The 24,197-nt window shown below is 37.3% G+C and overlaps 1 protein-coding gene across 2 annotated transcripts in view; it reads right to left on the bottom strand.

Moving 5' to 3' along the window:
* The window catches only part of LOC144089649 (unconventional myosin-VI-like), a 42,428-nt gene that overhangs the window by 11,555 nt on the left and 6,676 nt on the right, over positions 1-24,197 (bottom strand). The window contains exons 6-29 of one of the 2 annotated variants that reach the window (XM_077620709.1): positions 23,112-23,217; positions 22,862-22,917; positions 22,684-22,781; positions 22,440-22,604; positions 20,661-20,741; positions 18,522-18,702; positions 17,709-17,853; positions 16,138-16,295; positions 15,494-15,585; positions 15,117-15,189; positions 13,737-13,864; positions 12,146-12,241; positions 11,671-11,841; positions 9,753-9,791; positions 9,564-9,657; positions 9,191-9,321; positions 9,048-9,125; positions 8,836-8,965; positions 8,230-8,320; positions 7,337-7,487; positions 6,047-6,255; positions 5,879-5,957; positions 2,131-2,291; positions 1,917-1,967 (exon numbers count right to left, since the gene is read on the bottom strand). In XM_077620709.1, coding sequence (XP_077476835.1) covers positions 1,917-1,967; positions 2,131-2,291; positions 5,879-5,957; positions 6,047-6,255; positions 7,337-7,487; positions 8,230-8,320; positions 8,836-8,965; positions 9,048-9,125; positions 9,191-9,321; positions 9,564-9,657; positions 9,753-9,791; positions 11,671-11,841; positions 12,146-12,241; positions 13,737-13,864; positions 15,117-15,189; positions 15,494-15,585; positions 16,138-16,295; positions 17,709-17,853; positions 18,522-18,702; positions 20,661-20,741; positions 22,440-22,604; positions 22,684-22,781; positions 22,862-22,917; positions 23,112-23,217 — 2,764 coding nt within the window. The remainder of the gene's footprint in view (positions 1-1,916; positions 1,968-2,130; positions 2,292-5,878; positions 5,958-6,046; positions 6,256-7,336; positions 7,488-8,229; positions 8,321-8,835; positions 8,966-9,047; positions 9,126-9,190; positions 9,322-9,563; positions 9,658-9,752; positions 9,792-11,670; positions 11,842-12,145; positions 12,242-13,736; positions 13,865-15,116; positions 15,190-15,493; positions 15,586-16,137; positions 16,296-17,708; positions 17,854-18,521; positions 18,703-20,660; positions 20,742-22,439; positions 22,605-22,683; positions 22,782-22,861; positions 22,918-23,111; positions 23,218-24,197) is intronic. The other variant, XM_077620710.1, reaches the window with a different exon arrangement.

The following is a 24,197-nucleotide window of genomic DNA, read 5'->3' as shown; positions in this document are numbered from 1 at the left end:
GGATTTGTAACATGTAACAACATACAAAAATGACCCAAAATAATGCTTATTTCCTCGAAATCCAAGAACTGTTTGAAGATCTTGAGTACAACTGAACAGGAAGTCATATTTTCATGGGCTAAAATGGAGTGTCCTAATTGAAGATGATAGCTGAATTTCGTGTACCGTTGCCGTGATGAAAACAGCATCAAGGAAAGTGCTTAACTGAAATGAATCATTCTGAAAATGCACATTACCAATAGCAAGATTTTAAGATTTAAAGATGTTACGATTTAATATTTTTGTTAAAAATTGTCCCCCCATACATGCTATGAAGCAAAGGTGTCTCCAAACAGACGATCACTCACTCAGAGCCTTTTTATTCATTAACCACTTTACAAAAATCTGCAGGAGGGCAGTCTGCTGTGCAGGCTTTTGAAGATATAAAGACCTCCCGCAAAGTGTCAACTAAAGCCCTATATGTTAGCAATACACATTACAAGCGTGCATAATTAAATTCTCTCCTTGGTTGCTTTGGTCGATGTCTTCTTCAACAATATATTTCTCATAAGGGTCCAAAAAGAAAACAAAATCAAAATAAACAACAGTAAAACTATTTTGTTTCGTTCAATAGACATTAAAAGCAGGACCCCTCCCTCCTTTGTAGCTTACAGTGTATGTCAAACCAGCACCACAAAAAAACATACTGTACAACTGCTGGCATTCACAGGGTAGCTTGATTTATGAATCAAACAATCTATTCAGACCCTCAGACAGTTAACAGCAGGTCTGAAATCACATACCAAGCTTTCCTGCAGAGCCGAGGCTGCTAATTCAATAATACTGAGGAATTAAGTCCTCTATTTACAGCTGCTAATGTCTAAGAGTGGAAAATGTCTTATCTAATCATCCAGATTAGCGCTTGTAGTATTATTGATGATGATGAAAACATTAGAACGAGTGAGAATCATCATCATCAGTCTAGCTGGGACATAAGGAAAAGCACGAGGAGGATTGTGCAGGCAAGGGACAAGCAATGGGGGTGAAGTGATGGGCTGTTGCTAATAGAAAATGGTTGGTCGGAGCAACCCAGGAACAGAGAGAGACAGGGAGTCCAAAATGCTTATTACATTGTTCAACTGTAATATGGGAGAACAGCAGTTTAACCAAGGTACTGCATTTGCAAGCAGATGTGGAGGCAGGTTTGTGGGGAGATGCCGTCCGGTTTAACTTTGGTTTTTCGATGCTATAAAAACTGCTTGACTTATTCAGTATTTTTAAAGGTTATGAAGCACACACCTGTATCTCAAATTTTACAACTCAACAATAATTAAATCCTTGTTAGTGGATGGGTGATTACTTGCAATTTACCTCATTCACATTACACAGCTCTGTAAATGATAGCTTGGTTTGCCAATTGAGTAGCCCCAATAGTAACTAGAAAAAAAAGCATGTACTTGTTCTGTTGCTGGGTTGCAGCAGCAGTAATGACAAATCAAAACAAGACCAGTGTCTATTTTCTAAATGTAATGAACACAAACTGGTGGATTTAAGATGCAAATCATTATACAAGAATGCAACTGGTGCCTATATTGATGAGTTATAATCCATTTCCAGAGTACGTGATGTTTAACCATAAATGCGTGAGCAAAATTGCAAACTGAGTTAACACAGAGTAAACAGTATGATCTGTACTTTTGATCAAATACAAATATCCTCAGAATAGCACAACCAGAGATTTTTTTACTATCTATTGTTGGATTTATGTGATTTTATGTGCATATGTTATTATGGACCAGATGGAACAAAACAAGAACTTTGGTCTGCTGATCTACTCGAAGAATTTCAGAAACAGGATGGAAGTATGATTAGAGGCACCATAGTGAAGGAATGTGTTCTTTTTTTAACTCTACTAACAAGTTGTTTTGAGTTCTTACATGGCTTTGGCTGAGGATGCAGAAATAGGAAGGTCCGAAAAAGCCTCATAACTATGAAAGGACAGAATAATAAGAGAAAAGTGGTTACGCTTGCATGGAAATCAGAAAAAAGGAGATGGTGCTGCTGCTCGTTCGTTAATTTCATTGTGAAAATAGTTCAACATGTGCTTCTCCACCCCCATGCATACACTTTGGTTTTATTAATATGTAATACCTGCGAAGACTCGGGTCTATCTGACCATCATCAGTGATGAGCTCAGCCTCACTCTGAGCAATCCTCATGGCAAGCTCCCTGTCACGTCTCTCCTGCTCCAACATTGCGGTCCGCTGGACCTGTTCCTCACGTTCTAGGGCAAACTCGATTTCAAGCTCGGCCTGTGAAAATGACACACACAAACAGACCACATGTTACTTTAATGCGGATGGTCTTCTCTGCCAGAATCTACAGAATATAAACAAAACTAGGCTGTATACTTGAGCCTGATTAGAGCTATTAATCCACTATTAAAAAAGCTTTATTGGTCATGTGTCTAGACAAACACAGCAACAGCAGTTTGAGAGTTCTTTCATAACAATAGTTTTCTCCAGACGGATTAGCTGGGAACTGTCCTCAAACAATGACTAGCCATGCTGGTAGGGGTTTTCACTAAATTATTCCATGCATCACTATGCCAGTCTGACATCCTACAATACCTGATGTTGCTTTCAGTCTGGCCACCACCTAAAAAGGCCTTGCCTAGTAGCTTTAATGACTAGTGTACCTGATATTTTGACAACAATTATCATTATTTCCAGACTATAAGCTACAACATACTCACTTTGAAACCTGCGGGTTATGGTCCATATGGCATTTTTTAAAGACCAATGAGCTCCATGTATTTTGGTGCAAACATCCTATAAGACAATGCAGACACCTGCGACTTATGGTCCATTGTGGCTTATACGTATATTAACAAATAAAGTTTTCTTGAAAACATCAGTGGTAAAAGTCAGGTGTGCCTTGTAGCCCACAAATGAAATGACATAAGTTTAACTATAGGGTTCACTATGATTTACTGTAGATTGAACACTTCTAAACCCATTGAGGAAGTCCGTCTTCCATTTTCTTTAAGGAGCTTTAAATACAAATAACCTCCCGGGCAATAAGGTATTATTCATTCTTGTGGATGGTCAGATCAGCAGCCACGACAGATGACCAGCGTACCAGAGTGAAACATGAGGTGATCTAAATGTTGAGCTGCTTCACAGTCACAGAGCACAAAAAAGGTTTTATGGTTCCCAGTGAAGCCTAGTATGGCCCTCAGAGGAGCTAGTCCAAAGGTTTTATAATTCTAAAGCAGACCTAAATCACAAAGGCTCTCTTTTGGAACTTCCCTAATGCCACCAGAACACAAAGATTTAAGGACTCAAGGGGCCAAGCTATCATGCGAGTCCTTGATGCAGCAGAAATAAATGAGAGAGAAGTAACTTTTTCCTACATGAAGTCTGCTGGTTGCAAAGTTTGGTAAAAACTTTCAATGAGTTTTGGGGAACTGGTGAGTGGTTTATTCCTATGTGAAAAAGGACAAACAACTCCTTAACTTAACACACAAAATAGTCTTGAATCTTAAATGTGGAGAACTGACAAGGACGGATGGATATAACAAATACCGTAGGAGAGTAAAGCAGATAATTGTCAAACAAAAGAGAGAATATAAAAGGTGCACGTAATTTAGTCTGAGAAAAAATGTCAGAGAATAGGCTAATCAATCAAGAACACATACACAGCCTTCTGGGAGTTGGTCCAAAAGTAAGAATAATGGTGCCTTCACTTGGACAGAAAGTGATCGTGTCAGAAAATCTTAGAGAAATACACTGTTTACAAAATAGAGACAATCATTACAGTCATTCCCATATGATGGGATATCAAGTTGCTCCGAAGCAATAAACACAAATCAATTTCTACTAATATATTGTGCAATGGGGTAGACTCCAGACGGGGGAAGCTATGACAATTTGAGAGACAAAGTCTCTGAAGGAATATTTTTTTTCCAGGGTTAATATATTGAGCCTTCAGAAATTGTTTAGACATTGCAGATGGTAATGCATAGCAAAATGAGTCCTAATGTAGCACTCTATCAAGAGCACGGAGGGGAAACCAGGAGACAGGCCAAAACACAAAGGGCACTAGAGGCATAATGATAAGCCAAAAAGAGGCTTTCCACGAGTTCCTCCTTTTCTTTATTGAGAGCAACAATTCAAGAGCCCTAAGAATTCATTCCCGCAATCTACTTGTGTGAAGAATTTTCTACTAAACAAATAGAAACAGACGTACACCAATGTGGACTGTGCTCGATGCCAGCACCATACAACTATGCAACAATATAATTAGCACATTCACCATTGCAACCTAGATATACTAAGAATGCAGCTACATTGTGGAGATGGTTTGTTTGCTTTCATAAATGGTTTAGTGGTAGGCTAGAGAGAAACAGGCCCCACAGGGCTCTAGTGTGAGAGCATTAACTTATTTTGACATTAAACAACAGTGTGTATTCAATAGAGTTAAGTAGAAAAGTATTTAAGTAGTATATTGTGTGAGACATGTAATTGTGTTATGTTTTTTTTGTCTTAGTCATATGAGTGTTCAAAATGAACTTGACACACAACCAGTAATTTTGAAAGGAAAGGCAGAGAGAATCAATGAAACAAACCACAAGGTTACATAGTGGTCGGATTTTACATAAAATTATATCCTTTCTATTAGACTGATTACGTTACTGTATAAAGTACTTTAGAGATAATTTGACTGAAACAATAACACTAACTGCATTGGATAGCTGGTTTATTCATTCATTCATTAACTGCTTATCCTCTCAAAGGCTGCGTGCGGGTTGCTGGAGCCTATCCCAGCTAACTATGGGGACGAGGTGGGGGACACCCTGAATTGGTGGCCAGCCAATCGCAGGGCACAAGGAGGCGGACGACCATTCATGCTAACACTAATACTTGGGGCAATTTAGAGTCTTCAACCAGCCTACGCTGCATATTTTTGGGATGTGGGAGGAAGCCGGAGAACCCAGAGAAAATCCACACAAGCTCGGGGAGAACATGCAAACTCCACACAGTGAGGACCGACCTGAGATCGAACCCAGGACCCCAGAACTGTGAGGCCGGCGTGCTAACCATTCGGCTTATGTTAAATTTTTCTGTGCAAATGTCAGCATAGACTGTTGTCCAAATGAAATGACATGAGAGCAAAGGGAGTGAACCCAATCAGTAATCATGTTCTATGACGATTTTTTTTATTGAGACATACAGAATTCCCTACTACCTTCTTAATTTTATGTCATTAAGAACTTTGTTATATCCTCGTTAAAATCCCCCAAAATAAAATTTAATTAGCAACTACAGTATATACGGTTGCAAATCACATGGAGAAATAATTCGAAGATATGAAGAAAGGAGAGATTGATGTCGTTAGGGATGACTATGCCCTTGAGCTTGGGTTGGCGCTTCCTCCTTTTACGATTCAGAAAATGCAATTCAACTCTAATAACTAGATTTTAACCCCAAATCCTTTCAGATGAGCTACTGCTGTCCCGACAATCACCTCATTAGAAAAGAAGATCATTTGTAATATTTCTGGGTTTATTTTTATTTTAGGGCACTGAGGTAAAACTGAGGTAAAATGTCATCAATACATGATGCTGCTTTCAGGAAAACCCCAGACCAAACCATGGTGTAGACTGGTAAAATCGTGACTGACAAGTGGTTAAACTCAATTTCCATCTTTTTTTTTAAAAGAGGGATTGGGTAAAAATAAACTTGCTGTGAGATATGCAAGTAGTCCAGGCGGAGTCAGTTATTTTATTTGAACACAATCTATTGGAATTTGCTTTTGTTGAGCAGTTGTTATACAGACATCAATATGTTGTATAACAAGAGGACATATATATATAACTAACTACAGCAGCCCAAACCTGTAAAACTTTCTCTTCTTCCTCTCGCTTCTTCCTGTCTTCCTCTTCCTGCTTCCTCTTCACCTCCATCTCTGATTTCCTAGAAAGAGTTTTTGAAGATTTGGGTTAAACCCTGAACACACCTTCACAAAATATTTCACACTAATCTTTCCTCTTGTTGGCACATACAGTCTTCTTTCCTCTTCTTCTAGCTCACGTTGTTGCTCTTCTTTCTCTTGATGTTTCTTCTCTCTCTCCATCTCCTCCTCAATGTGCTTCAACCTCTCAGATTCCTCCTCTTCCTGTTTCTTCTTCTGCATTGAGGACAGCAGCTCCTCTGAGCGTTTCACCAACACCTGGTACTCGGTATCAATCTCTTTCCGGTTCATCACGGAATTCTGTTCGAGGAGATATTAGGGTCACAAGATAAACATGAGAGAGATAGCCAATATCTACTGGACTGCTGTGTAAACAAATGTACAACTGAAATAATAATCATAGTTTTTTTAAATAAAGTTTGCATTAACTTTGAAAAACTTTTTTTGCGGTGGTATGACCTTTGTTTGGTGCCAACAAAGTGCCATGCAGCAACAAAATGAAAGAAAAAAAGATGGTGAGTGACGGGCTGCCGGACCTGTCAGATATTTAATGAGGGGAAGAGAGGTTGATATATTCACGATTCATTAGAGTGAGTCACTAACTGGAACACCAAGAGGGGAGGTGACACGGTCTCGTCCCCAACGTATGGATGACCGAATGACAGGCATTGGCCTCCCATGAATTATTCACTCGGCAAAGCAGTGTTCAGAGCACTCCGAGTGTTGAAGTTGGGCTGCTAATAGGCTAACAGAAGAATAAGGGGGCTGAGAGGCTGACTGGTATGAAGCAGGCGGAGTGGAAGTGTCGGGAATCACTGCTGCGTCACACAAATAGCCAGAGGACATCAGGCATCATTGCCAGTCTCAGTATCATAATTGCTAATGGTGCATGAGAAGCAACAGCTTTAAGAAAAGCAGCACTTGGAATTTCTACCCGATGGGATGCAGATTGGTTGGTGATTTGCAGAACTTGGCAGACCCAATAAAAGGTGTTTATTGGGCAGGGGGGACTGGGATTTCGCTAATCAAGTTTGATGATTTAAGTAACAGCCACAATAAATGACATTATTGAGGAGAGGATTTTTTTTCCACGTGCACTGATTGAAAATATCGATTGAGAAAGAGACAACATGAGCAGTGAGCACTTAGCAAGAAAGACTACTGTGTGCTCAAGGGTAAATATATAAAGTGCAAATGCCATCCTTGAAGAAATTCAAATCGTAATAGTAGATGCACAACTCAACGCTAACGCATGTAGAGCGTCTGGAACATGAATGACATAAGCATCTTAACAGTCGCTTTGAATAGAGATGTCTTTACAACTGGAAAATAATCCTTGAGTGCTGTGAGAGGGTGGAGCATAAAGTTGGTGATGACTCACTTTTATCTTGGCTATCAGGGAGTCTATGCTGGTTGCCAGTTGCTGGACCAGCTTGGTCATCTCCAGTTTGCCTTCCTTCAATCCATTAACAACCTCATCTAAGCGCTCTATGTGCTTCTTCAGATTTTTCACCTTTACCATACCATCGATGCTGTAATAAGAATAAATTATTAAACAAATAAAAACTTTTCTAAATGTGTGTGCCCATTTCTTTTAAATAGACCCTAATCAAAAGAATGGAGAGTTATGTTTTTCTTTGGAAAGGAAATAAATTAATTTTCAATTAAGCAAGGAAAACATTAGTTGTGCATTTTGTTTAAATTCTAACAAAAACTAAGTGTGTTTCTGTAATAATTTAATAAACACTGGAAAATACCAAATGATTATAAGAGGAAACCACATGCACTATAAAAGGACTTCAGATTCACAATGTAGACACTATCTTACTTTAACTAAGGACAATCCACTTGGTGATAACATATAGTACTATAATTTTTTTTTCCACAGGTAAGTACTTGGCACCAGACATATGAAATAACCTTGTGTAATTCGTCACATGCTGCTTCACCAAGTCTAAAGATAAAATAGATTAATACAGATTATTATCTGATCATGTAGCAGCTTGTTCTAGCTAATTCCCAATTTCCTTGCAAAGCAGTGATGGACCTGCTGTCCTCATTACTCGTTATGTGGGGTTTTACCTTACCTGTGTTTTGCTTTTCTTTGACTTTTTACCGGTTTGAACAAGATGTGATGATTGAATAAGAATAAAAGGAATACTCAACTGGACAGCAGTTAATTTCAAGTGTTTTAACTTCTTCGAACAATTGTCTCTTAATTGAAAGTATGAAAAAAAAGCTTTTCAATTACTGTAGATCTAGGGACAGACTCACCGTGGCTTGTGCTTCCGTTTACATAACCACATGCGCACCGTCTTCTGAATCTTAATGCATGCCAAAGCCCTGTAGCTCATTTTGTTCCTGACTGGCAACAGTGGAAAAAGAGAAAGACTTAGAATAGATTCTTAACCCAAGCAAAAATCTAACCTGATCATAAGAATGGGATGTAGCGTTTAGAGCCCTAAAAGCATATCTTACCCATTTGTGTAATACTGCTGTCTTTCTAAACCTAAAACAAATGGCTACTGAAATACAATACATTACTTGTATGGTCTGCCATGCAGGAAGTGCCTCATCAAACAGCCAATTTTCTTCCATAATTTAATTGAATGCTTTCAAAACAAAGAGCACAATGGATGCTGTTCAATGGTGTAATTCCACAAGTAAGCACATTGTCAAGTGTTGCAGTGCTGACTGCTTTAAGAGAATAATTTCAGATTGCTTGAAGCTGCTTTCTGCCTGAGAAATATATTCAAGGGTGTAAGTATGGCTTTAGTATTACCACCAGGACACTACATTTTACTTGGTGGGGTAGGATACTGTTGCAGTTTCGTGACACTTGTTTTGAAAACATTACTGTAAGCAACTGAATGGACCTACGTTTGATCACAGACAGGCTACACCACTGGACCTTCTTCCAACGGCTGCACATTAGCCACTTGTTGACTTTCTTCAAGAGCTCTGCCAGGTGGTCGGGATCTGACTTCATTATCTGGTCAAATTCTGCAAACTTCAAAGTCAAAGTCAAAATCAAATATGAATTTTTATTTTAGGCCAATTCTATTTGTCAGGCTATCAACTATGCTGGATACCTTTCCGGGGCGGAAGAACACTTTGGTCAACCCAAATTTGAAGTCATTGTCATTTAATCCCAGAGCTTTAAACAAAGCCTACATAGTAAAAAAAAAGTTAAAATTGCAATACTACGGTCCATCTCAATCGTTTAGCATTGCACCTTGCAGAAAAGACGCGGGTTCAGTCGGGTAAGCTTATCAGGCATGTACTGTTTATACATGTTGTAAAGCTCATGGAAAGGTGCCCTAGAAGGGAACCCGCCCTGCATCAGGTCTAGCACAGACACCATTCCTGAGTAAAACAAACAGAAAACACATCCACACATGAACAACAGGCTACAGGAGGACCTAATGAACGTTCTTAAGAGTAATAGGATTCTATGCAATTCTTTCCCTGAAATATATTGTGTTTTCATATACGTTTTACCGTGGCGACCTCTGAGGAGATAAACCGAAAGTCCACTATTATTATTTTGGCTTATCAACATCTATCTGATTATATTCCAACACAACATTTGAGATAAGACATATTACCTGAGCACTGCAGCTGTGACAGAATGAGAGCGCCTTCAAAGTGATGGCTGATCATTTTCAGGTTAGGTTTGACACAGCGGATAAAACTGGAGCCCTGCACCAATAGAAGGCAACCATTAAAGGACATACAGTTCCATGTCAGCAAAGTTTTGATCTAGGTCTACAGTCTACATGTTGATGATAACTCACGGTGCTACGAAGCTTTTCCAGCAATAAGTTGAGCTGCGTCTGAGAACAGAAGCAGACAAGGACTCATAAGATTTTGTTTGAGGAGTGTAAGAGGAATTGAGTCGGCCACATGAGCTTTAGGCGCCACACATTCTTTGCAACACTCTCTGGCCACGAGCACCTTATTGAACGGCATTATCTTTGTGCGAGAGCCCGTGTCTGGTGCATTAGTGATGAAAGCCCTGCAGGAGTCTCAGCAGTGATAAAGTCTGTTGAAAAACACAGTGCGTAGTTTGTACCTGACAGTGGTGGGGATTTGGGCAGGGGGGGCAAGTGGGTCCACTTCCTCTTCTTGAAATAAACATAAGATGTCAATGCTGTGTGGTTCGATAGACACTCTTTTGTGAGTGTTTGTTTCTAGCCTTTTTTCCAGTTTTCCCATTTGTACTGTAATAACTGAAGCTGACTTCACTGAGTTTTATTCTCCCATAAATAAAAGAGGTTGAGGTGTCTAGAAATCAAAAGTATACTCATCTCAAGAAAGATGGAGTGTAACTACAATGGGAAAATAAAATGCATTGGAATTGCCTCAGTTAAATGCAATCCTTTTTTATTCCTCCTTTTATTTTTTTACAATGGCTATGTTTACATCCAAGCAATAACCGTTTCATAATCGCTAACTGGCAGTAACCTAGTTCCGCAACGCCATGTAATATGTTGACAAACCCAAGTGTGCTCATAATCTATTTCTTAAAATCCCTTCTCATTGGTGGTAGGTGGTAATGCGATAGCAAGATTAACAGTAATGCAGAAAATGATGAAAACCATGGTTCAGCGGAATGTGGAAATTGTGCAATTCTGATTATGACGTGATGACGTTTCTGTGAGAGAAATATTCTTGGTTTAATTGATTCAATTGTTTTTACAATTAATTTAAAATCATGGATGATCGCTACTGTAAACTGATTTTTTTAAATGTCTAAAAATATGATATATTGCTCTAAACCTGAATAGTGGCTACATTTAAATGCAGTTGTGGATTATGTCTCTAAACAAGTTAAAATGCCTCAATTCTCCCTGGACTCCCTATATTGCCTTTAAACCATTATTGACTGTACCGAACATATTGAGAAGTAAACCACTGTTTGTCAATTCATCAATTTCCTATAGTGCTTGACCATATTACTGTCATGGATTAGCTGGAAATGCTCTAGTCTAGGCAAACCCAGAGCATATATTAAACAAACAAAATACCAAACAAACACACATTAACAGTGAAATTTAAAACTCGGGACAACACAGACTTTTCAATGTACTTAACATTAATGTTTTGGAAAAGTAGGAGGAAGCCAGTATCCATCAGTAGTGTAGTAGAGCTTTATAAGCAAAATCGAAACAAGTGTCTCAAATATTAAGATGTGCAAGTCAAAGCACATGTGGAACTGCAAAATTATCACTAATCTGGCAGTGCTCCTTTGAGAAGTAGAACAATTATAAATGGATATGTAATCAAAGTATAGGTATGTATTTTAAGCAGACAGCGAGTATCCTCTTTGTTATTGCTATGAATTTGCCTTATGACCTGAGGATACATGTCCATAAGCAGCAAACAGTGCTACATGCATTGATTTTATACTAGCACCTAAAATGAATGACGTGTGCTTGCATGTCCCTTGAATGGCAACGCATTACAAAATGGGACAATGGCAGCTGAGTAAACATACGTACGCGCACGTGAAAACAAAACTTAAAATTATGTTACGCACAATCAGATAAACTCAAGAAACAACTTCACGATGAATGAAGACCGAAGGTATACGAATCAGGAACTCACTCCTGGCCGGAGCTGATCAGCCATGTCTCTTTCATTTTGCACCCAAAACTGATATTTTAACGCAAGTTCACAACCTTCTGAGTCAAACTCCAGGGTGTCTCTTACCTTGAATTTGTTTCCAACGCTGATGAAACTGAGTTTTCCTGCTTTGTGTTTGGAGTCCTTGTTAGTTGCTGAGGTCTCAAACAGCTCTCGAACAAAGTCGTTCTTAGATTCGCATACTAAGCTCTCCAAGGACATGTGGAGGGCATCATTGTTCTTCTCCACAAACCGAGTCTGTTGATAAATGTTACAAATTGAGCAATATTTAGCAACATCTTTTGCTATCTGTTAATACAAACAGCAGACATAAAATACATTCATATTCACTTACAATAGTCAATTCTTACAAAATTACATGAGATTTTAAGAAGGCCGAGGCTAAAAGTAGCTGTAATTTTGAATCAATTCCGAGGTGCATTTTTCATTGTTAATTCTCCATTGTAGTTTTTACTGACATAGTGATCCCTGTATGAGACAGCTCTTGCATATCTATGATGGTGACACTGCTCCGTACATTACCAACTGTGGGAAAAATTACCGTTTCATAGCAAACAGCTCCAGCAAAGTGCCTAATGATAAAGCCTTCATCATCTCGGAGATTCCGATGAATAGTCAGTTTGGACTTCCGAGGAACCTAGAAAGGCAAAATAAGAGAGAGACATTCAATCTTATTTATTGACTGCTTTGAACTACAAATGCAATTATTTCTCTGTGAAATTATCCCTGACTGTCTGTGAAGAAGAACATTGTTTAGGCACTGTATACTGCTATTGTATGGACTTTAGAAGGCGGGTTTGGCTTATTGGAATTGGAATGAAAAATGACAAAAATGCAATTCGTTATTCATTGCGTAGCGAGTAAAATCTAAAACAAAACAAAAAGGGCAGGGGAGCAGCAATCCATTTGACTGCTGGAATTATGTTGTCTTCCATATTTATCACAATTTACAATTGCAATCATACATTCATTTTCTGTACCCCTTCTCCTCACAAGGTTTATGGGGGGGGGGGGGGGGGGGTGCTACAGCTTATCCCAGCCCACAATTGCAATTATAAAACTATAAATGTATTTTCCAATGCTTCTCTTCTTCATGAGAGAACCTTGGTACTTGTGAAAATGTAGTACATTTGACTTGAGTTACAAAGTGGAGTGGTTGCCTCTCAAAATGAAGGTTGGTGCTTTGATCCTTGAGAAAGATATTGAGCCCCCCAGACGTTCCCTCCATGACAACATATGCCACCATCGTTATTCAGTGGGTGAACGGGGTGACATTAAAAATGCTTCAAGTACTTTGAAAGCAGAAAAGCACTAGGAAAGAGAGCCCATTTCCTAGTCAATGAACCACATTTTGTAACTTTACCGGGTATTTAAAATTGAACCTTTAAGACTAACTATACATCTTAGAACTGCATGATTTGTCCAAGGTAGGATCACGAGAGGTTGTCAATGAAATATTACAATAATATGTGATAATAGTTTACTTTAAATATTGCAACAGCAAGGTCAGAACCCACCGAGGGATTTGAACCCCCGATTTAAAAACTGTGTGGTGGACGTGCTTACCACTCTATCATCGTGCCGCTTAATTTAATATAATTTTCATAATAATTATTCTGGAAAAAACATGGAAATGGCAAACACAACAAAAAAAGCTAGAGAGGGTACACCATAACGTATTGACATCTTTCTTCTTCTACTACAAAAGTATCTTTCATAAAAACATTACAGTGTCTTCAATTCATCTCAGAGATCGCATAAATATCTGGTATGATAATGTTTTTGTTATTGACGGATTTTCTACCCTTGGATACGTATTTACCTTATTTAAAAATGTATTTCAGTGATTTCCTTCAAAATGTAAAATGCAATCTAAAAGGATTTCATGCATGCTAAGACATAGCCGAGGCAAACGAGAGCAATAAAAACAGAAAAAGGAAGGGCACGAGTGGGTAAGCATCAGTCACGTAACTGCGACAGCACACAGGTCTAGTAAAAACGACCGTAAAGATGAGACTAATGTGGAGTCCATCTCTCTGCCCACACAAAAGCAGAGTGATGGGAGACTGTGAGGCATTTTGTGTGTGAGTGTGTGCGCTGTTTGTAGTGGTGGGGTAGTTAAGATGTCAAACCGTAAGTCTGAAATGCTCTTTATGCTTGTTGTGAACAGCCTGTGCAAAGTGTTGATCGCTTGGCTGAGGAAGACGGTTCTCTTCGTCCAGAATGTCCAGAACGCCCACAAGTTTTGCTTCGACGAGATCTGCAAACGAAAGAGGATCTAATAAAAACTGGCTGAAAACCTGAAATATTCTATCATGCTCGATCCCATAACAATTATTAGAAATGTCCACTCTGCATAAGTATTCAAAGCACAGAACATTTTCATCAGGATGTTCATTTACTATCATTGCTGAATTATTCATATACCATGCTGTTTTTGGAATATAATCTAATAGCCAAGGACCACCCGGAAACATTTGCATGAACAAGCACCTGTGCATGAATCCCGAAGACTGATGAGTGAATTAATGCCCAGCCCAAACGGTCATTTGCAAGTCATAAATGTTATTCATGGATGCCATTTAACCTCACACTTGAATAATCACAGCCTTTGAAATACAAATCAAAATGTTTCACCTTGCTACGCAGAGTACTTCATCTTATTAATTCTGGAATTTATTTGACATGTGGGACAACAGCAAACAAGATTGTATCATTTTCCCCACCTTCATGTGCACGCTAAAGAATCCACAAAAGCCACAAAGAATCATTACCTGGTCACTCTTCATTCACACACATTTTGAATAATGAGAAATATGTCCTTTTGCAGCAATAACAGGCACGTTTTTGCCTCTCTGTCCATCATTCAAACATGAGAAACTTATCTAAATGACTACTACTGTTATACAATAAACAATCACACACACACGCACACACACCCCTACAACTCAATAGTGTTCCCAAGTGTTGCCCGAGTGGCTTGTGTAAACGTCAGAAGTCCACTATAGCTAAAAGTATATATTGAGAGTAATGCCCTCAATCCTATACGCATGGTGGTGATTTAAAAAAAAAGAAAAAAAGTATGAAGTCTCTGACTGTAAATCACCAGCAGGAGAAAGACAATACAGCCATTGTGAATAAAATATCAGTCAAAAATGAACTTGACAATGACAATATTGCTACTTAAATATACATTTACCATTCATCGGAATTGGGTTTCTCTCCATTTTCTGTGCACAGATGTTTATTCCAATAAAAGCATGAGCTACCTTTTTATTTTTTTGAATTTTAAAAACATATTTGTAATGTAGTTAAGCTTATTTATTCAAAATCAGCCAATGAGAAATAATTCTTATAGCTGTACAAGCTCTTTGTCATAAACAATGAACCTTAAATTCTTACTAAGAAGACGGGGTAACCAAAAAGAGAGGATGAAAGTATTTAATAGGTTCCAAAACTATTCACACTTAATTCTTTTGTCAAGTGTCTCAGTTGAAGGTAACAGAACATACCAATGCAGTCCTGGTTGTCAACATAATGCACTTCATTTACTCCCAGTCCTTCCTTTTGATAAAGTTCTTGTTCCTGCACAAAAAGTCAAAAAGTAACCTGGCATGTCTGTTTTAAATGGTTGAAAGTGTCTAAAGTAATTTGAAAAGTCTAACTCCTTTAATTGGAGCCCTTAAAAGAAAATAACATTAATAGATCACAGGAGGTAACTACGTGTCATCACACCGTCTGGGAAATTAGCATTCTAATTTCATCAGGAACACTGGGAGACCAAAACAGTATGGGGCAAAAATCTCATCCAAAGTGTTGTACCGCAGTTGAAGACAAAACAAGGTGTCAATTTGTGACATGACAGAGAAAGTTTCTAAGGACTATTTACCTCTTTTAGGATGCGTTCATTAAAGAACTGCTGCAATTTCTCGTTGCAGTAATTGATGCAGAACTGCTCAAAGCTGTTGTGTTCAAAGTATTCTAAGAAAAAGAAATACCAAAGCATAAATAAACTTAAATTGTGGTTAAAGAAAATAAATATCTGTGGGAATAGCCATAAGTAAATGCCATGCAGTACAAAGGGAGCAATACAATTCATTTTTAATTGCTTTTTCCATCCATTAGCTACTAAAACTTGTAAATTACAATTGCTAACACAAAACTAGAAAACTTAGATAAGATATAACTTGGTCCATAACACTTTTACGTTTTCTCACCATAATGTTACTTTATTTTAGTTTAATTAAACAGACGTTAAACTATTTTTTTTTTACTTGCAGAAATCTTAGGAATGTTAAATTGTTACTCATCCTGCCTTTTCAGTTAATGAGTACTTAATGAAGGATCTAGGATGGTGAAAGTTTAATTCCCTTTTATTATTTCCTATGGGAAATTTATATTGGAAGTAGAACCTCATGTTAGTCAGTCATGCATCGGATTGTGTACAAGTTTGGAGTTGATTTGAATTTTAAAAGCTGCTACAGTCATTTGGATGAATATTTACTCACTTATTATGTGACATAGTATATTTACCAAAACCAGCAATATCCAGCACACCGATGAAGCTTGAGGAGGACTTGAAAGGGAAACATTCGTTCACTCGTTTGACCACATGATCAAAGAGGCGGCTGTACACTGCCTTGGCGAGGGCATCACGAGCATTGTTAGCTTGTTCCACCTTGAGAGGCACCCTTGAATGACAAATGGCATGACATATCAGTCACCTTAATAGTGGGACAAGACTCTTCTCCAATACATTAATTTTCTCTAAAATGAAACCAATATCACTTTTAACAAAACTGAATGATTGTGACAATTGTGTTCTCACTTCAAGTGTTTTTGAAGAAAGTGGTCTCATTCAATTTTAATTGCAATTCCATAGTCAAAGATGAATGGAAAGAACAGCATGAACTTTGAACTCCACTTGACTTTGTAATAGCATTGTGACCTTTTTCTTTAAATTAAATATCGCATTTGACCATGAGGCCAAAGGGCAGGCCCCTGATGACCGAGAGGTCAACATGGATATTCCAGCTGGCTGAACCGGGCAAATTTAATATTAATAAATGTGACTTTACGCAATTATGGATCTTTTTTTTTTAAATATCCTCATTATTTTTTATATGTATGTATGTATATATATATATATATATATATATATATATATATATATATATATATATAGATATATATATACACATACACACCCATACATATATATAAACATATATACATATATACACACATATATATATACATACATATACATATATATATATACACACACACATATATATACACATATAGATCTATATATATATATATACACACACACATACACACGCAAACAGGCCACCTGCCAATTGTTCTTTTTCTTCTATTTCAAATAAAATTTCAGTGCAAGTCATATAAAACACATCCGATGTTAGAAAGATCTGACAAGCATTTTAATCCATAGCAATGTTTCACATGCCCTCTGGAGAGTGACTCAACCATAAGTGATACAGCAACAGCATCCATCCACAGCTTTATGCTACATTCAAATTCCCCAAGGCTGCGTGAATCAGTCTAGGCCTTTATAACAAAGGCAGACCACGCCTTCCTCCTACACACAGTGAAGGCCTTTTTTTGTATGGTGTTGACGCCATACTGCCTGCCTCCTCAGATACCTTCTGCATTATTCATAATAGGGAAACACTTCCAGGGCAGGCCAGCATCTGGCCCTCTTCAAAAATTAATTGACCAAGCCCGGTCCGATCACTCAAACACCATATCGTCACTGGAAGTACATGGGAGCAATTCCAGAAGGGACTGTATCGTATTCGGCACTGCATGACTGATATAAGAATATAACACTACTACACAAACTCCCAAAGGCACAGTATGGTATAACAGACATTCCTCTTGAATATGTGTGGTTTATGTCAATTTATAAAGATACAGATCCACCATGGAGAAGATGCAATCCATTTTTAATGTGTTAATCAAAGCAGTTACGAAAAAGAAGTTCTTCCCTGCTTTATTGTACATATTTGCCTTTATTGGCTCTCGGTAATGGAGTGACTACCTTATACAAATAATATATGATATGCGTCAATTCTTACTTGATAACTGTTCCTTTAGCGCCCCCTGCTGTCGTAAGCATAATCCTCGTTGTGAGACTGCCCTTCAAATCATCCTGATCCAGACCCAGGAGAACAGCACAATATTCCAGAGTCTGACGGGATTGATTCTTCAGAACGCAGCCCCCTAGAAAATACAAACAACAAGCACACTAACTATTATATTAAATCATTTTTTTATGTTCCTGCTTAATTTATATCTGTTATAGTAGTTGAATGAACATTAACGCAATATTGTAAAATAAAATGGGGAAAAAGGTAGGCGTTTGAACTATAAATGGAAACAGTTAAGATGATAAATGAACAAAAACCTAATGTTTATTTTAAACTTGAACTCAATAAAATCTCACTCAATAAAATGAATCATATATTGTATCTGACTAAAGTATGTAAAAGCTTACAAACTTAATTTATGAGTAAATAAAATCTAAATTGAAAAATGGCAAATAAGTCCAATGAAAATAGAATATTTAATTACAATATTCTAAGATAAATTGTACAGTTATGTCTTGGAAATAGTAGACAAAATTAGTATGAGACCATTTTGTAGTGGCTGCCAATTTTTTATGATGGCAGCAGTTCTTCATACAAACTAAAATATCCATACAATTTATTTTGTGAAGTAGTGTTATCAATTTTACCGCGTGCAGTTTGCAGACAATTGAACAATTCAAATTAAGGGGCTTCTGGGACATTGAATGTCATTTTTGAGGATTCATGCAAGAAAATCACGTAAAACTTTTTAATGATTCACTGGTACCCTGTTCATTCAATAACAAAATAATTCTGTCCAACCTGAGCTACTTCCTGTTTCCTCAAAGTCAATGTTGCCGAGGTGCAGAACGCCAGCAACCACCCTAAAGAGGTCCAACTTCTCCACGTCATCAAGACCAATCTTTTTCATGGCCACGCACATCCTATTAAAGTCCCCCTGGTCATCGAGAAAAGGGTCCTTCAGAGCGCCCATTTTCACATGCTGCAGAAAGAAGCGGAGAGGAAAATCATCTAACAATCACTGTCAATCAATGTTTTCTTTCATAGACCAAATCCCAAAGCTAAACAGCACACAAAAGAAACACTCCTTCCAAAAGTACATTGTATCTGAGTTTATAGTTTATGCAATAATAATGGGAGAGGAAACATGCAGTGTGAAATGTGGTGTCAATCAAAAAATTGGAATTAACAAAGTCTTCTCCACAAGGACTTGACTGTTAAGTACCGTCTAACTCCTAAGCAACAAATGTTGTATAATTTAATATTCTAAATTGAAGACATTAGGAAAACTAGAAAAAGCTCAATCAATATCACCCAACATGCATTTCTTCACATCTGCAAAGAGCAGCACCGGAAGCAATTCACTCTCACAAAAATAAAGGGGTAATAAAAAATAGGCATCACCTTATTGTCCTTCATATCACAAATATGGGGTAGATAAATAATCAGGAAACTTAATTAACAATTCAATGAAGTAGACAAAAAGGTTACAACATAGAGATCATGTAAAAATACAGTAATCCCTCGAATATCGCGGTTTTTGTAGACCAGACATGGCCGTGATAATCAAAAAACCGTAGTGTCACCCCTATTATAACTACCTTTTTTTCAGTTCTGAGTCCTAGTTGCAAGAGTGGCTTCCGCTTACGAGTTTCAATATGGATTTTCACATTTTTATGAACTTAATTTAAAAAATAAAATAAAAATTGATAGCAGAACAAAATCGTGAAGAAGTGAATTCACGATACACTGTACATGACGTAATAGCATTGAAACCACATCAAGTCCAATATGAAAACAGATTAGATCTACATGGAGCCAGGTTAGACCAAGTGTTGGTAATTTTGCAAGCAAGCACAAGCACCTACTTTTGACCGAGGCCATGCTTATTCACTGTTCCATTTCCAGCCAACTGTCAAAGGTGATGACTTAAATTATGTAATAGTTTTATATATACCAGTGCGATGCTTAAAGTACTTTGCATCAACCCATATTCACCTCATTGAAATAGTTCTGCTGGGAGCAATTTAGCATACAGCGGTCTGCTGACCCTTCAGTGACTGAATGACCTGCTCAACCAACTGCACCACGGTCATCCTTGATGAGGAAGATTATGACCAGTCACTACTTTAAATGCAGTACGAGGAGTCAAGGAAGTCAAAGCTTGCAATGTATGAGGGGCATACTTCCATGAGTTGTTTTTAAGGAAATTCTGTTCTGTCATGGGGGCACATTTTGGCCTTCTGCAACCATGTCAATAAATCAAAAACATTTGAATATCTGGGTATCATAATTTGCGAATACACCTTTCTGAATTTTGTGATTTTCTGGTTCCATGCCATTCTTCACACATATATCTCCGCATCCTATAAGTGGTATCATATTGATCTTCATTAAAAAGCATTGCCGACGAGTCAGAATGAAGAGTGCACCTACTTATTGCAAATTAGTATTGCCCCCCATGTTGCCTTAATTTCTTGGAGGCACCATGAATCCAATAATTACACAGAGAACTCAACATGAGCAATTAATTGATAAGTCAGTCCTCCCTGCTCTTTAGTAGACATTTTGACTAGACATATTTAGGAAATAGATTTTTTCTTTCTTTACCACAATTTCACTAGAATTAAAATCTACTGTAATTAAATGAAATACTTGGACTTATTTGCATCACATTTGTTTTTTTCTATTGTTTCAAGATATTTTTCTCCATGTCCCTTTCTAACAGCAAATAAACAAAAGCACAGTCTCCCATCTGTTCTGTATGTCATTTATCAAATACACATTTAGCAAACATATACATGTTTACTTTTGCTGCTGATATTGTGGTCTCAGCATGCTGTGCATTCTCACTATTGTGAGAAAATAACTTCTTTAGAAACAATGGTAGACCATTTTTATTTGCAAGTAAACACATGCAAACTGTGAAATTGAATTTACCTCCAGACTCTTGCGGTTCTGCATGATTTGCTTATCGGAGTTTGTGCTGGCAAAGTATCGGGTGCACCCTCGGTTCAAATACTGCAAAGTAAATGAATAAAAAATAATAATTGAAAACATTCTAATACAATTATCTCTCTAAATTAAACTTCAACCAAGCGGGAAAGCATTTCAACCTTGTAGAGCAACTGTGGGAGATATTTCTAGGGATGGTCACAATGAGAAAGACTCACGCAAATATCGATGGCAATAGTGTAAGGTAATTGCCTCTGTTGCTCTTTCTGCCACTCAGGGACCCGAGTTAATGAGAAATAGCCAATTCTACAGAATTACCTGCTTATTTTGTTATTTTAGTATGCAGAACATGTTATAGCTGGGATTAACATGTGTATCACCAGTCTATTGAGGTCATGATCCCTGGGTTTATGGCTGCATTGGATTCTATTCAATTTACAGAAGATCTTCAATCCAAATATGGTGAGTTTAGATTAAGAAAAAGCGAAATGGCAGTATTGTAGTAGTCAGATTGACCCTCCCCAAAGTTTACAATTTTGTCCCATTGGGCTTTTTGGGTCTTTCCTGGATTATGTGGGGGTTCAGATCAGTAGATGTCAGAATTGTCTGTCAAGTGTGGGCATGTGAAACCCCTTGTCATATTTGTTATGATTTGGGGATATATATGTAAATACATTTGACCTGCGGGGTTTTTATATGTTCTCCCTATCATTGTGTGTTTTTCTGAGGTTATAGAACATTTTTTCAAATGCTAGAACCACCCTGGTTTCAGTGAAAATTGTCAACTATTCATATGTAAAAGATATCATATACATCTATGTTTTACTGGAAATGGTTGTATAAATGGTTGTATAAATCTAGCTGTGTCCTGTGGCTAGTTAAAGCCAATCCAGGGAGCACCTTGCTTATTCCGAAAGCAGCGGGGCTGGGTTCTAAGAAAGATTAACTGAGTAGAAAGTGAGTGGCTGGATGGAGAGATTACATCATTAGAGTCCTATCTAGGTGACCTTTGACAGAAGACATAACATTCATGTTTTTGAAATCCTCAAATAAACTGGGGAAGTCAGAGAAAACACACAAGAACAAGAAAAACAGGCAAATGACAGACTAAGATTTTCTTGAGGCCTCTTTACGCTGATGTTTTGATTGTGAAAGTGTGCAAATCCTGCTAAGATATTTTGAGGGACAGTTTTACAAAAACAAAGTTGTAATTGTATTAATTAATTTCTAGTAAAAATTGTTTGGAGGAAATGAGTTAATATTAAGAGAATAATTTAGCGACATTATGACCCACACAGAGAATATGGTATACAAAAACTGAAAGGTAGTTAAACACATTTCTAATTTTAATAAAAAATCCATGAAAGTTTTCACAGTTTAAGGGCAACAACTAATAATATAATGAGGATTTTTTTAAATGAGAAATAAGTAAATTAAAATAATCAAAAGAGGTTTAATAAGAATATATGATTTTATCTCATAACATTGGTTTTATATTAGTTTTGGTTTGTCAGAATGATTTACTTGCAATGTTATATGTTATTGTAAGTACCGTATTTTCACGACTATAAGGCGCACCGGATTATAAGGCGCACCCTCAATGAATGACACTTTTTATTTTTTTCCATTTATAAAGCACACTGGATTGTAAGGCTGTCTATTTTGGAGAAAATTTAAGACTTTTAAGTGCGCATTATAGTCGTGAAAATACGGTATACGTATATTGAAATCATTAAATGAAAGGGTAGCAGTGAATACACTAACCCTGAAGCTGTCTGGAGAATCGAGGTGCAGCTTTTTCTTGATGTCCTCAGATGCTCCGGCACAAAGCCTGTAGAAGATGTGGTAGTTCCTCTCGTCATTACTTTGCATACAAATCCTTGATTTCTCCAGCAAATAATGGGAGACAAATCCACCTACAACTGCATTCTGGCAACATGCAAGAAAAACATTGCAAGTTATATTTTATTCTATCTGTCTACACATAGAATGGCAACAATCGCATTACCTTCTCATTAAAGTGGATTTCAACAAACTTCCCAAAACGACTACTGTTATTATTCCGGACGGTCTTGGCGTTGCCGAATGCCTCCAGGAGAGGATTTGCTGAAGTGTAAAAAAACCATACTTTACAGTGATAAGACTAAAAGCATTGTGTAGTAAATCAATTATCTGACATATTTTACCTTCCACAATTCTCTCATCAATATCTTGACCACTTCCATAGGTTGTGGTCAAATATCTACGGGATGAAGATACAATAACGATGGATAAAAAAACAAAACAAACAAAAAAACAATGGCAATATGAAACAAAAGTTTAATGGAGATGGCTTCAACATAACTAACTTGCACAATACATTTAAGACAGTTATAATGAAGTATGAATGAAGACGGTAGCAGGGAAAATTGCCTTTTCTAGTTTTAAAAATCTTACCTTAAAACAAACTTAGTGTTTTCCGTTTTGCCAGCCCCCGATTCACCAGAAACGATGATGGACTGACTCATTTTCAGAACCTTCATGTCCCTGTAGGCTTTGTCAGCTAAAGTAAGTTAGAAAAATACCAGACAAATTACTTTCTGTGCCATTAAAAGTTTGAGTACAACAGTTTTAGCATTCACAATCCTCTGCAATTATAAGTAATCAAAAAGAATTACAGTGCAATCTCCAATGATAACCCAATGTTCTAATTTCAAACCTTCTTCCCATAGAAATGAGTGCAAGTGAATTACAGTAATTACTTCAAGGTTTAAACTGTCACCAACATAAAACCGTGTATGAGTCACTGTTAAAATTATTACAGGTACTTCTAGAATCAATGTGTTGCATAGTGCATTATAAGTCCATTTATATTGCCAACAGTTTCGTAAAATTGATTTGTGCTTGCAGTTTACCTTTAATTACTGGTTCTTATTAACTGTGCCTTGTGATTTTAGTGTGACTTTTATAATCCTTTTATTGGTGTTTTTGTTTCCATTTCTTAATTGTGTATTTCTAATTTTAATGTGATGTAATGTGCTTTGAATGACCTTGTGTTAATTATGTTAGGATAAACAAATAAATTGTTCCCTTCCCAGTAAAGTGTACTGCTAATATTATAATGACATTCTAGGTTCTTATTTTATTCATTAATTCCGTACTGCTTATCCTCACCAGGGTCGGGTACACGGTCGATTGGTCGCCGGTCTTTTGGTCGCCGATCTTTTGGTCGCCGGTCTTTTGGTCACCCGAAAGGTTATTGATAATTACCATTTAAATCGTTGCTTAAATTCCCTAAATACCAAACGGCGAATTACTATTTAGTCATACTTAATGCCCTATTAATTATTAGGCTAAAGAAAAGCTCCAAATTTCCCGGAATTTTATTGTTTTTTGTTGGAGAACTTGTTAAGACCCTGACTGATGTACCTTCCTAAGGGGACAACTCATGTACATACAAACTCTTATACACTCACACGTCGGCTCAGTAAAACTGCTCATGACCATTGTTGGCTTTTACTGATGCGTAGACCGTGTTGTTTT

Source organism: Stigmatopora argus, chromosome 15 (assembly GCF_051989625.1).
Source record: "Stigmatopora argus isolate UIUO_Sarg chromosome 15, RoL_Sarg_1.0, whole genome shotgun sequence".
NCBI classification, from domain to species: Eukaryota; Metazoa; Chordata; class Actinopteri; order Syngnathiformes; family Syngnathidae; genus Stigmatopora; species Stigmatopora argus.
This window is presented reverse-complemented; position numbering and strand designations above follow the sequence as displayed.